This window comes from Hyperolius riggenbachi, chromosome 1 (genome assembly GCF_040937935.1).
Source record: "Hyperolius riggenbachi isolate aHypRig1 chromosome 1, aHypRig1.pri, whole genome shotgun sequence".
In the NCBI taxonomy this organism is placed as follows: domain Eukaryota; kingdom Metazoa; phylum Chordata; class Amphibia; order Anura; family Hyperoliidae; genus Hyperolius; species Hyperolius riggenbachi.
The window spans coordinates 160,056,686-160,071,745 of NC_090646.1; the positions used below are offsets into that span (position 1 = coordinate 160,056,686).

The 15,060-nt window shown below is 44.5% G+C and overlaps 1 protein-coding gene across 1 annotated transcript in view; it reads right to left on the bottom strand.

Annotated features, from left to right (window-relative positions):
• GALNTL6 (polypeptide N-acetylgalactosaminyltransferase like 6) overlaps positions 1-15,060 on the bottom strand; it is a 1,483,691-nt gene that overhangs the window by 72,695 nt on the left and 1,395,936 nt on the right. The window contains exon 9 of the mRNA XM_068269254.1: positions 2,285-2,506. Within this exon, the coding sequence (XP_068125355.1) occupies positions 2,285-2,506 (222 nt within the window). The remainder of the gene's footprint in view (positions 1-2,284; positions 2,507-15,060) is intronic.

Genomic DNA, 15,060 nt, shown 5'->3' on the forward strand with positions numbered 1-15,060 from the left:
ATGTGTATGACTGGGCTAAAAGCAAATATCACTGTTCCTCCTGGGTCTCAGAGAGAAGTACACAGAGAATAGCCTACAGAATAATCATGCCTTAACTGTGGTGCAACTGCATGGGCCCTAGAGGGCATGGAGCCCCTGTGTGGCTGCACGGCCTGCACAGGCCTATGTCCGCCTCTGCTCCTACTTTAGCCCTGGTGTCCAGAGCTGTCAAATATATGCTGGGCCTGGTACTCCCAACTTTGGCTGTTGTCCTAGCCCTGAAAGTAAACACAACCCAAGGTAAAGTACTGACTGCTTCTCTCCGCCCTCGTTGTGGCATCATGCCTTGTGTAGAACCCCCTCACTAGTCCATTAGTTGTACTAGAGAGTGGAATGCAGGTGGTATGTATTATCACAATGTGGGCAGAGGGGGCAAAGCCAGTGACTGCATCCGGGGGACTCTCAGTGAGACCAGGCTTCTGCATTGAGCTTGCATCCTATATAATAAAATACAAGTGACCCTGCATTTACCCCTGTGTCAATGCTTTGTGCTACTGCGCATGTCAAGTACTGACAGCCATTGGGACAGGACGCAGGGCGGGCGGGTCAGAGGAACAGGAGGACGTGAGCGTGCGGCGGACGGGTGGTGGGTGGGTGCGCGCACTGACTGGCGGCGGTGGCAGCTTGAAGTGACCTAAAGCACGTATTTAAACAGGCTTAGGTCAACTAGTTGGGAAATAAAACACTGAGTGGATAGTAAACACAACAAACCCCCCCCCCCCCCATTTGAGGGCTTTGTTTACTTTCATTATTTTTAATCATTCCAAAATCCCTTTAAAGACACATAAGGATTAGGATCCATTTTAACCACTTTACCCCCGCGCGTACGTATTTCTCCACCCCTTTTTCCATCCTTTAAAAACCAGGGACGGAGAAACACGTACTTTCCGCGTTCCCGACGCTGTCCGCGCTCCCGCTCGTAAACACGCCGCCCGCCGCTAGTAAAACCGCCGCCGCCCGCTCGCCCGGAGATCAATGAACGGGAAAATCCATTCCCGTTCGTTGATCTAAGCCCCACAATGACCCGCTGCTCTCCTATGGGCAGCGCGATCATTGTGAGAAGAAACTCACGTGTCCAGCCTCCTTATTCTTCCTCCAAGCTTCCGGAAGGAGGCTTGGAGGTCGCAATAAAGCAAAAAGTTACTGTGGCCATCTTGTGGCCAAATAGTAAACTACACCCTACACATTTTTCACATACAAATAAATGACTTTTACACAAAAAATTAACTCATTACCTCCCACACTCCCCATTTTTTTTTTTTTTTGTAATTAAAAAAAAATTCAAAAATTTACAATTAAAAAAAATACATAATTAGTTACCTTAGGGACTGAACTTTTTAAATATTTAAGTCAAGAGGGTATAACACTGTTACTTTATAAACTATGGGCTTGTAATTAGGGATGGACGCAAAACTGAAAAAAATGCACCTTTATTTCCAAATGAAATATTGGCGCCAAACATTGTGATAGGGACATAATTTAAACGGTTTTATAACCGGGACAAAAGGGCACATAAATTTCATGGGTTTTAATTACAGTAGCATGCATTATTTAAAAACTATAATGGCCGAAAACTGAAAAATAATTTTTTTCCCCCCACATTTTTCCTATTTTCCCATTAAAACACATATAGAAAAAAATAATTCTTGGCATAATGTCCCACCTAAAGAAAGCCTAATTGGTGGCGGAAAAAACAAGATATAGTTCATTTCATTGCGATAAGTAATGATAAAGTTATAGACGAATGAATGTAAGGAGCGCTGAAAGGTGAAAATTGCTCTGGTGGTCAGGGGGTAAAACCCCTCAGTGGTGAAGTGGTTAAAGGACACTTGAAGTGAAAGTAATATGGAGGCTGCCTTATTTATTTCCTTTTGAACAATCCAAACTGCTGATCCTCTGCCTACTCTTAGTTATAGACCCAGTAAAAGCATGCAGATCAGATGTCTGACTGCATTTGCCGCTTGTTTGTTTAATGTGGGGGATTCAGACACTGCTGATGCCAGGAAACTGGCATTGTTTCAAAGGAAATAGGGCAGCCTCCATATCCCTCTCACTTCTTGTGTCCTTCAAAATGATGCTGGGACACTTGGATTTTGAGTATTGTTATCCAGTTCTTCCCCTTATATGAAGTGAAATCAGGTCACTGTATACAACTAATGTGGGTCTTTTTGCAAAAATGATGATTCAAAAATCCAACATTAAAGCCCTAAATATTCCGTAGAATGAAGAGCTATGTGTACTGTACCTCTCCCCAGGCAGCAGGCGGAGGCTCCACCGGTGGGTAGTACTTGGGTATATCCCATGCGACTTCAGTCATGAACCACTTGAAGTCCTTGCATTTAAGGTGTTTGCGCAGCTCCTTCTGGGAGGAAAGGTCTCCGGTAGAGAGGTGGCGGTATTCAGGCCTTCTCTGATAAATGTACTCTGCATACTCATCCATCCACGTCTCCGCCACTCGTTTCAGATTCTAATAAAGAAGAACAGTGAGTCTGTTATTAGCAGAGTCCTTTTCAAATATTTCATGCAGCACTGTACATCAACTGATTATGACCTTTGTGTGATACAGTCAGATTAATTGTTCAATTAGTTTATTAAATGAAAAAGTACTGAAATGTAACTGCACTGCTGAGATTAATGAGACTCAAATTAATCAAGAGCAGGCAAAGGCGTTAATCAGATTGCTTTCTTCGCTTAACCTTTTATTGTTCTAAGCGGCAGGGATACTCTTAATAAGAAGGTTGATGCATTGAAGGTTACGATAAATTTACAGTTTAAAGATGAATTCTGGACTTTAAAAAAAATATCCTGCTAATCACTGTCCATACTACTGGACGATTAGAAGATGCAATGTTTAAAAGCACTATTTTCAGTCTTATAAACAGGATTTAAGGGTCCTCTTCGGGAACAGCTGTAAGAATGACTTTTGATTTGCTATACTTCCCAGCAATTCTCATGACAATTTTCAGTGCACTCTCAAAGGACCGAAGATTACACTGCATAATGCAGTTTGCTGTGAAGTGGATCACATTAACTGCTTCCGGACATTGCTAATTGAACACTACGCCCTGTTTGGGACCTGTTATCCCTGCCAGGGCACAGATTTCAATTACCGCGATGCACGCTCCCACTGACCACACCGCTCTCACGTATCTGCAGCCCAATCTACAATTCCAGACTGCGCTCCAGAGCACTGAGGATTACTAGTGATCCCTCTCATCCAGGTTACCGCTTTTTCAGCCGACTTCGCTCAGGCCGGAGGTTCAGGTCCATTGCCACCAAGACCTCAAGGCACAGGAACAGCTTCTTCCCCTCTGCTGTCAACTCTCTAAACTCTCTTCAAAAACTCCCTACACACGCTGTTAATCCTCCCTCGCAAGCAGGTTTGGTCAGAACCCGATTACATTGATGCACCTTACGCAATATGTAGGAAACCTGGGGATGAGAATGCGGAATCATCCAGGATTATGATTTACGGCAGTCCAAAGTTAAAACATTTTATAGCAGCAGAGCAACTGTGTTTGGAACTATATTTGTATTGTATTGTGTTTGTATAACATTTATATTGTGTTTTGTGTTTTCTCAGCCCTGTATGCCAAGTCCAATTCCGGGCACAACCTAGTCGTGCTTGGCGAAATAAATGATTCTGATTCTGATTCCAAACTGCCTTCCACAATACTATTTGAGGGAGCCATTTTACTAAATAACATTTTTTCAAATGTAGCTATCGAATTTTTAGTTCTGATTGGGATAAAACATGGGAACTAAGGTTAAATCGCTTCCCCTAGTCCAACATTTTCTTTTGGTTTCTTAGATTGTACACTAAGTCCTCCCAATGCTCATCCTTCCCTTTCCAAATATACTACTGTTTTCCTCTCGTGACTGTTTTGGGGTCCAAGGAGTTAAGGAGTTAAGGGTTCATCTTCTGATGTGTCTTCTTCAGAATCTGCCATTAGCTGGTGAATGCCGCTCTGGTTGGAAACAGGAAATTTGGGTGCCAGAGGCACCACGGAAGTTTGGGTGCCCATAGGCACACATGTTTATATCGACCATTAAAGGACCTCTAATACAAAAATCGTAAAAAAATACAATCTATGTAAACACACTCAAATATAGCGGTCAGTTCTGGTGCCTGATATTATATTTGGCACTAGAACTTCCGTTAATATCTGTAAAATTTACCAATATTTTACTGTCACAATAACCCCTGCCCAATAGTAGAATATTGATAATTTTACCAATATTCTACCAGTGGCTTTGTCCTGTGCCTGATTTGCATGTACGCACTCCACTGAGCTGTAAGATCTTCTATGATAGTGCTGTCCAACTCCAGTCCTGGAAGGCCATAGCCATGCCAGTGTTTAGGATGGACTGAGTATTGGATAAATGTGTTCTACTTGATAAACCACACCTTACCTGATTCAGTGTTATCAATTTATTTGAGCTGTGCCAAAAATGTGTGAGGACAGGGGCGTAGCAACAGCCATAGCAGCCATGGCAATTGCTATGGGACCCTGGAGATGAGGGGGCCCAGGTTGTACTTGATGTGTTAATTTTATTAAGTTATTAACTTCCCTTTTTCTCTCTACCCTTTGACTTTGTCATAGTGCCCATTAACTATACACAGTGTATATTGCATGGAAATGTAAATTGTGCAGTCAACTCATATCCATTCCATAGGTTAGGGGCAGGTGGCATTGCTCAAGAGTGCCTATATCTAAAGGCCCCATGAAAATTTTGCTATGGGGCCCCATAGTCTCTAGCTATGCCACTGTGTGAGGACCTCAGCCCGACAACCCTTATGCTGGACAAGCAAAACACCAGTTGGAGATGGAGAAGATGCCACACTCCAGAAAACAGATCCACAAGTTGTATGGTCTGCTCCACAACTGGTGCTACAAGATCTTTCTTGAACAAATACAAGTTGGATCACATACAGACAGCTGACTTTTTTCAGGCCCCCAAAGCTGGTTTAATATGCACTCAAAAATACATTCAAACTGAGCATGGGCTGTCAGTCCTAATGTATTTTTGAATTTCATTAAAACTTACAACATCATATAAATAATATTGATCTTGAAACTAAATCAGTTATTAAATACACTTTTTTTTTTGCCAATTTAAATGAATGCTTAGAGGAACAGGAACTTCACAAGTTCTTCATTTCCATTTCTAACAAATGTCATCATCATCATCTACAAGCCAGCAAGTAGATGATGATGATGACATTTGTTAGAAATGAAAATGAAGAACTTTTGAAGTTCCTGTTCCTCTACGCATTCATTTAAATTAGCAAAAAATGTATCCAGCAGCCACCAAGAACTGTTTATGTTTTGGGCTTATTTTAAAGAGTAAGGCTTGATTCACTAAGACAAATAGCATGCCTTATCAGAGATAACACGCCTTATCAAAGTTAACATGCCTTATCAGAGTAGCATAGTGAACGTATGCCTGCTAAATGGCAACGACGAGAGCTCCACTCGTCCTGCCCTGAGCCCCTGCGGGTTCGTAGCGCTCGCTATGCTACTCTGATAAAGCGTGTCGACTTTGATAAGGCGTGCTAACTTTGATAAGGCATGCTATTTGTCTTAGTGAATTAAGCCCTATGTGATTTTTTTTAGCATTGACACTTTGGTGCTGATCTTTTCAATACAATTTCTCAAAAGTGTGACCCTAACCGAAGAAAAGCCACTATCGCACACAGTTTGACACTCCATCTCAAGCAACTATTTCACTGTACAGAAGACAGACCTATTCACTATACATTCTAACTGGTTTCTGTGGGTGCTGCATTTTTCTTTTGCTTCACTGAACAAACCCATTAATGTTAAATGCAGCTCTTTACAGTGAAACTGTAATGAGCTTTAGTTTGATGTGATATTCACTCGCAGTTCGATGCAACGGTTTGTATATTAGTAAATTGCTGTTCAGTTAGGTGGAGAGTTAAAGAGGCTGTGCTTCCTACACTCTCAGTAATCTCGTGTCATCTCTGCAAAAGGCGTCTAATGTAACACAACAGCTGGCATTTCTACTTAAACTGTTAGTGTACATAAACTTAATTGTGCTTAAAATAACTTGAAATGAGACTCTAATCAATAACGCAATGTGCTCATGTTACTGATAAGCAAATTTTTGTAAATGTTTCCACTACACTCACATTCCGTGTTTGCAGACATTATCAGCACTTTACCAGAGACATGGTGATCAGTTCATTTAACCTTCTATAACTGAGGTGGATTGCTTTAAAGCACACTTTTCTAGATGAGATCAATACAGTCTGCAGTTTGTTTACTATCAGTATATGCACAGTGTAGCACCTCATATTGAACAAACTAGGGGATATAATTGGGACAGGATACACCCGCTCAATAACCTATTAACTATCCCAGGTCCCTTGACACCCATTTTGGATAATGTAGATTTCGGATATGACATTCACATGACTACTTTCTTAGGTAGTAAAAGGGATAACTGCCCCCAACATAGACTTTACTTAAAGTGAACCTCCGGACTAAAAATCTACTCAGCAGAACTGAAAAGGTATGGTGTTTCCTTAACAGTTTCTCAGCATCAGAACTTTGTTTTTCTTACCAGAGCATCATGTTTAGCTGCATTTTTAGCTAAGCTCCACCCATCAAAGAAAAAAAGCCTGGGCTTTTTTTCCCTGATGCTGTGCAGAGCATAATGGGATTTCCTATGTTGCTATTCATGTTGCCTAGCAACTGGGAGAGGTGCTCAGGACACAGGACAGTTGGAACTGTGTCTCATGCTCCCTGTCACCTCCTTTCAACCAAAAAGATGGCTGCCATCATGAAATCAAACATTTGCCTGTTCTTTTAAAACAGTGTGGGTAAGAGATTATATTACCTATCTATTTTAATTATCATAACTAATGTAACTTAATGACAGTATGTTTAGGCTGGAGTTCCTCTTTAAGAACATAGACGTTATTACCACCAGAGGCTTGGGGTAAAGATGGTACAATTGAAACATCTCCAAATTGTCTCCTGATTGCTCAGTTCAAAGACTTTTATAGAACCACATCAAAAATCAGCAATGTTCATAGAGAACATCCTTGCTTGTTTGTTTATGGACTCAACAATCTAGGCCTGAACATATGATTTTCCAGCTGTACTCTATATTAAAAAGGTCACCAGGTAGTACCAGTTTACAGAAGATCTTTGATCAATGGCATAGTGGCCTTGGTAAAATGCTGGACTCTGAGGATTGGGAGACATCCTTTATTCTCTTACATAAAATGTCCACTTCAGTCTTAGCTCAAATTACAAAATGTTTTAAAGATGGTATAGAGACAACATTAGGATACAAACATTTGATCCACAAACGTCAAGTCTATGCTGGAGATGTAATTCAGAATTAAGTGATTATTTCCACATTTGGTGGACAAGCACTGTTGTGCAATTAGACCATTCTAGGATATAAGGTGTTTGAGCTGGATAACATCTTATATGTAAAGCACCTACTTTGCTGTTTATTCTACCTGGATCCATAGCTAAGGCAAAGATTTAGATTCAAGTGAAAATATTCAGATTTTTTTCTAATAAGGACACATTTACCAGAGAGTTGCCAGACTTTATAGGAGCGCCAAAGGTCCCTCAAACCCTAAAATAGTGCAGGAGATGAACTCCTTCATGAGGATGAATGAACTAATGCTGGGGGCCTAAAATAAATATGATGTATTTGTACAAAGATGGGCAGTATGGATAGACTGTGGAACTTGTTTTAAAAATTAATATATGAATCCTTTGTATAAACATAGACTTCTCGTTAGTAGAGGTATAATCTTACATTTAGGTGTAAATAACATGCAGTGCTTCATAATAATAGTGTTATTGTGTTAGCATTTTTAGTCAAACTAGAAAACAGGAAGCTAAACAGAAAATAAATACCCATATATACTTGCATATAAGCCGACCCGCTCATAAGCCTATGTACCCACTTTTCCCTCAGAAACCAGGAAAAAGTAATTGACTCGCATATAAGCCACCTACCCAGTATAGACCCCCTCCATAATAGCCTGATTTGCCTCCAGTGGAAGTCAGACCCTCTCCTCATAGCCAGGTGTGCCCCAAGGATGATACAGCTGTGATACAGGAAGAATCCCTGATCATTGCACCACTGACACATTGCTTGCACACTCCGATTCACAAGCCAGGGGACACAGGCAGTCTTGAGCAGCACACTCTGCACACCATGTTGCAGGGGATGGGGGGCACAGACACAGCAGGGATCCAGCTGGCAACAGCAGAATCACTAGTGCACAATCCTTAATATCCTCTGCCAGTCACAAAACCTGCTCCACCATCCGTTCTGCTCCAGTGACCCGCATATAAGCCGAGGGGGTAACTTTTCAGCACATTTTTTGTAGACTCTATGGCTTTAGTGATACAAAACATGCATGCTTTTTAAATTGACCTGATTTATCGAGGCTTTCCCAGGATGGAAGTCATAATTAATCATATGTAATTTTGCAAATTTGTCCTTGGTGTATTAAATAGTTTGCCTTCAGGTGGCCAGAGGGGACAACTCTCACCTGTCTAGGACTATAGCACAATCTGCTAGTCTGCCCTGGTCACTATATACAGGGCCGGATTTCTGGAAAAGCTACAAAGTCCCAGGCCTTGGGCAGTTGCAGGCCAAGGGGCACCTGGATATGAAGGAGGGGTTACTTAATATGAAAATGTAAAGTAACATGTGAAACAGTAAACTGATGCCCAAGAGAGCTGTTCATGATAGAGAGGGGCTGGTGTACATTGATGATACACATGGAGGAGGGGGCTGCACATGGAATGCGAGGGGTGCTGCTGCACAAGAAATGGGAGAAACAACGAACTGGACCTAGTGGCACAAAATGTATAGATCCAACCTTGGCTGTATGTATGTAACTGCTTATTCACTACTCCTTCATCAAATTTGTGGTCCGGAATTACCCGGACTCGGAGAATAGAAGTAAAATATAATATTTAGTAATGCAAAACTAATGACTACCTGAGAATAGAAGTCATAGCATGAGCACAACAGCCAAAGATTCAGAGCCGGATCATCCACAAGGCAAACCTAGGCAGTTACCTAGGGCCTGGAGAGAGTCTATGGTGCCGGTGGAAGCTATGGTGGCCCTCATCAAATCTAACTAAAAAAGCCAGGGAATCATCAGCAGTTGGCAAAAATTGCTATCTTGCCTAGGATCCCATTTCGGTTTAATAATTTTTTTGCAAAGATCTAGCTACTTTAAAAAAAGTCAGCAGTTCAACCACTTGAGGACCACAGTTTTAAACTCCCCTAACGACTAGGCTCTTTTTTGCTCAGCTGGGCTGTGCAGTTTTTTCAACCTCCTGTACAGCCCAGCTATAGAACCCCAGCGATCGGACTCGCTTCCTTTTTTTGTCCCTAAGGGGACATGCCGCCTGAGGTGTCCGATCGCTGTGGCAGTTTTTTTTTTCAGCCTGTATCAGGCTTTTTCTCCCTCCCTCCCTCCTTCCTCCCCTCAGCCTAGAGAAATGAACCGGACGGCGATCCCCGGCATCAGCCTATGAGAGGACGGCGATCCCCGGCCAATCAGATGCCGGGGATCGCCTATCTTGTACAGCGCTGCCGGAGACCACAGCACTGTACGGATGTAAACAAAGGGGAGTTCTTTCCCCTTTTGTTTACAAACAGTCGGTTAGCCGTGATCGGCGGCTAGCAGGCTACTCAGGGAACGATCGCGCAGCTGTTCCCTGGGAAACTACAGCTCCAGGACTTGACGCCGATTGGTGTTAGGCGGTCCCACGGGCGGAACGCGGTCGTTATGTCGTTAAATGCCTTGCGTGTCATCCTGCATCCTAACAAATGAATGAAGGCACTCTGGGTAAACTCAAGCTGTGTGAAACTTAACAGATGAATATAATGTTGCATCAAACTACACAATAAAAGATTATGAGTGTGTATTACCCCGCCTTGCGCCATCACTCCAACACCAAATCCACAAACTTTGGCGTGCTTAAAATCTACTTTATGGCGTTTTGCATCATAAAGCAACATTACTAAAGCAGCATTAGAATAAGACTACTAAAGCCATCATACAAAGAATTCATTATATGCAGGGTGATTAATCTCCCACAGTACACCATATTTTAATTATATTGACAAGTTCACATGTATAAAAAAAAATCCCACCCTAGCTAGCAGCATTATCAGAATATGTCACCACCATACACTTCCCAGCTTCAGTTATGTGATGTGATTAACAGCACACATTTCTTTTAACCTGTTAACAAGGCTGTTTATGCTCTCCGCAAAGCTATCTATATTTATGGCATAATACTCTAGAGTTGTCAGCTTGCCTTGCTCTAGCTTTGAGGTATAGATTGGCTGCTTTTAGCGTGTTTCTAGGAAGTAAAGGTTCTGTTACCCATCAATAACTTCCTTCTCCAAGGAGGCAAACATTGGAAAAGAGTAAAAATATTGGAAAAAAAGTAAAAAGCAAAAAACCTGGAGGATGTTTTGTAATGCCCAAATAGTTTGCTTATTTAAAATGAATACAACATTGCATTAAAGTGAAAGTATTACTCACCTGCCATGAATGCAAATATGAAACGCTTTTATATCACTGATATAACACCAGTGATGTTATTTTGCAGTGAAAGTGCATGTAATTAGTAAAAGGGAGCACTCCAGCTTCTACCAACTAACTCTGCCTGTGTAATATACAGTATTTCAAAGTTAGCAACACAAATATAAACCAAAACCTAACTTACACCTAATTGTAGCATTTTCATGACCTTGTCAGGGATTGTTTTATGGCAATTTTTTTTTAGATTCAGTCCTTTAAACAGGTGCATTTTTATTTTTGTTTAAAACATTTTGGTGTAGTGAATATCACTCTTGCCATGTAGCTTTAGAATCAGAATCACGTTTATTTCACCAAGTACAACGGGGGTTGTACCCGGAATTATTTTTGGCTCAGACAGGGTCGGAGATGGTACAAACATATGCATGCAATCCAACATATACAGTCAGGTACAGTAGTACAAGGAGCATATACCTATATATACAGCACACTAGCTATAGTGAGGGACGCGTGGGGAAGTCTGGAGAGCTGTGTGAGAGGAGCAGCCGGTGGCCATCTGCTGGTGGGCGCTCGCTCAGCTCCGCAGCAGCTCCAGACGCCCCGCCGTGTGTCCTGGAGAAGAGTGGACAGCGAAAGAGAGAAAAGGAGAAGGAATAGCTAAAGAGACTGAGGAAGGAAAGAGAAAAGAGAAAGAACCAGGGCAAGAGGCGAGAGACAGAGGCAGAGTCCCCTCAGGCCTACAGGATAAAAAAAGCACCCCAGGGTCCGACAAAACAGTCCGAACAGAGTCTATCGCCAGGTGGTAGATCGCTAGTCCTCCGGGCTGGGTGGTGGGTGGTGGAGCAGGCTGACCGCTGGTCCTCCCGGATGAGTGGTGGGTGACACGAGTTTCGTCAGTGACAGAAGGCCCTGGTAAAGGCTGGGGGCTGCGGCTGGTAAAGACCCACTACCACGTGAGAGGCCCGGCAGGAAGCGGCGGTGGTCAGGCCTCCTGCACGCATGGAGTGGCGGTGGCTGAGGGGCTGGCTTGGGGCAGCAGCAGAAAAAGCCCGAACAGCTGATCAGCTGTCGGCCCGCAGGCGGTTTGTGCAGCCGGGCGCACCAACCCCCTGGAGGCTTGCATGGCATCGTCCTCCGTGGCTGGAGTGTTCGGAGGATGGTGGCCTCTCTCCTAGGAGCCATCCTGGTCATCGGGCCTGAATTTCTGCGTGGGGTTGGCGCGGATGGTGTCCCTGATGGTCCGGGGGCAGCGGCGGCAGATCAGCGGAGCTCCGTGCTGGCTAAACTCCATGCTGAACGTGGGCTCCCGAACAGCTGATCCTCTCACCTGCCTTCCCACCCGCGGTCCGTGGCTGTTGCAGGGCCAGACTGACTCTGCCAGAGGTGAGTGGAGGGAGAGACCTCCTCAAAAAAGCGAAAAAGGACGGAGCCCTGTGGCCGAGGCGTCCCAGTCCGGCGCCATCTGGAACACTGGTTCAAACCTGGGCTAGGACACTATCTGCATGGAGTTTGTAAGTTCTACCAGTCTTTACCTGGGTTTTACTATAAGCCATAGTTAAGAGAAAAAAAAGAAAACACTTAACCACGTCATGATCGCCTAACACTGAATGGTGACCAAGGTCGGTTCCCCCGGACCTCCAAACACCAAGTCCTGGAGGAGGAGATTAGCAGAAATCACGCACGCTTATTCCCGCTGGCTCCGTAAACAGTCTGCCAGAGGCGATCGGTCCTGGCAGACTGTTAGATGGTGAAACCGCAGTTTATTTACCTTGTACAGCGCTGCAATCTCCTACAACTCTGTCACTGAGCTGTTCCCTTGATTGGCTCAAAAGATGAGCCTGTGAGAGACGGTCACTCTGATTAGCTCTCCAGGGGGAGGGAGGGATGCTGGGTAGGGAAAATTAAAGAAAAATAAGCTTTTTTAAAATTAATTAAAAAAACAAAACAAATGTTGCAGCAGCAATCAGATGCCACCAACAGAAAGCTCCGTTTGTAGCAAGAAAAGTGGGCAAACTTAATTTGTGTGGTAAGTAGTATGGCTCTGCAGCGAGCTTTTAAAACTGCAGAGCATTGAATAGTGTTGGGCGAACAGTGTTCGCCACTGTTCGGGTTCTGCAGAACATCACCCTGTTCGGGTGATGTTCGAGTTCGGCCACATGGCCGAACTAAGAGCGCATGGCCGAACGTTCCCCGAACGTTCGGCTAGCGCTGTGATTGGCCGAACGGGTCACGTGGTTCGGGCCCGAACGCGCTCTGATTGGCCGAACGGTCACGTGGTTCGGGTAAATAAATACCCGAACCACGTCATATCTCCGCCATTTCTCTGTGGGTTTAGCTTTGGGTAGGCAGGCAGGGTAGTTCGCTCTCCAGCCACGCTAGCCAGGGTCCCCCCCAGTCATTGTGTGTCGCTGCTGGGAACAGTAGTACACCGCTCGCTCAGCCACACTATATATAGCATTGTTTACTGCCACTGTGTACCTCGCTCAGCCACGCTATATATAGCATTGTGTTTTCTGACACTCTGTGTACACGGCTTAGCCTGGCTATATAGCATTGTGTGTACTGCCACTGTGCACCTCGCTCAGCCACGCTATATATAGCATTGTGTTTTCTGACACTCTGTGTACACGGCTTAGCCTGACTATATAGCATTGTGTGTACTGCCACTGTGTACCTCGCTCAGCCACGCTATATATAGCAGTGTGTTTACTGCCACTCTGTGTACACGGCTCAGCCAGACTATATAGCATTGTGTGTACTGCCACTGTGCACCTCGCTCAGCCACGCTATATATAGCATTGTGTTTACTGCCACTCTGTGTACACCGCTCAGCCAGACTATATACCATTGTTTACTGACACTCTGTGTACACCGCTCAGCCAGACTATATAGCATTGTGTGTACTGCCACTGTGTACCTCGCTCAACCACGCTATATATAGCATTGTTTACTGACACTCTGTGTACACGGCTCAGCCAGACTATATAGCATTGCGTACTCTGCCAGTCAGTGTGTATATTGCTGGGATCAGTAATACTCCACTCACCGCCAACCACTATATGAGCTCACCATGAGTTCCTCAGAGACCTCCGCTGTGAGCAGCACTCCCAACAACAGCAACAGCCAACGCCCCACGCAAGCTATAACATCCACCCCAGCAGCCAGTGGTCAGCAGCAGCCCTCTCCGGAGGAGAATGTTGTGTCCATCGGTCTGTCGCCAGAACGATTAATGAGGGCTGCCATTGAGGAGATGATGGGGCCTGATGTGGAGGAGGAGGTCTGGCTCAGGCCAGCATCCCAAGTTAATGTTGAGGACGATGAGGGGTCTGTGTCTGGGGATGTTGGGGTGGCAGAGGTGGTGGGTGGGTCAGACTCAGGAGAAGAGTTGTATGATGAGGATGATGATCGGGACCATCTGTATGTGCCTCAGAGTCCGACCCCGGAAAACATGTTGTATCGTGTGTTTAGGTACTAAAATCTGCGTTCCCACTTCCCAGTACTGCCCACAGTGCCCGGGTCCACGGATCCATATAATTTTTTGGGCAGCACTATCAAACTGTGGTACTATGAGTGAGTTGCCATGGTCCTTCTGTGCTGCCTGTCACACTCACCGTCTGTCTGCAGATGGATTGTTCAACACAGCTACGCCATCTGACATGTAGTCCTGGACCTTGACCATCTTCTCCAGGCGATTGGTGTTGGAGGACGTGGAACTGCCCGATTGCTGTTCTGTGGGCTGCTGCATGGGTGTCAGAAAATGTTCCCACTCCAAGGACACTGCCAATACCATTCCCTTTTCGGCACTAGCAGCAGCTTGTGTTCTTTGCTGCCCTCTCGGTCCTCCTGGGTTTGCTGAAGTCAGTCTGTCGGCGTACAACTGGCTAGAGAAGGAGGAGGATGTCAATCTCCTCTCTAAAGTCTCCATCCTCAAGGGCCTGCTGGAATTGTTCCATTTTTGACCTGTTGACACTTTCTTCAATCAGTTTTTTAACATTGTGTTTGTATAAACTGGGTATAAACCCAGTAATTGGTGTTGTCCAGATTCCAGAATAATGAATAATAATGAATAGTGAATAATGCGCGGGCCGCGTTCAATGCAGTCTAGCATGAATTGAGCCATGTGTGCCAGAGAGTCCTGCCAGACTCCTCTGTCTTCATGTTCTTGTAAGCGTTGTGATTGTTGTGATGCACCATATTCGTCACCAGCATCACTTTCTTCCTCTTCTGCTGTCCTTTCCCGCTAAATTGTGGAAGTCCAACGTGCACCGCTCTGTCCCTCGGCAGTGGGGGCATCCAATTCCTGCTCCAACTCCAGCTGTTCCTCGTCCTGTTCTTTGTCATAGCTGGGACCAGCGTTTCCTGAGGCAGGTTGCCTGATGTTGGTATCATCACGCTGATCGTTTTCATCTTCAGAATCCCCCACTTGCATCATGCCAGCGGTTTCCATCTTCAAC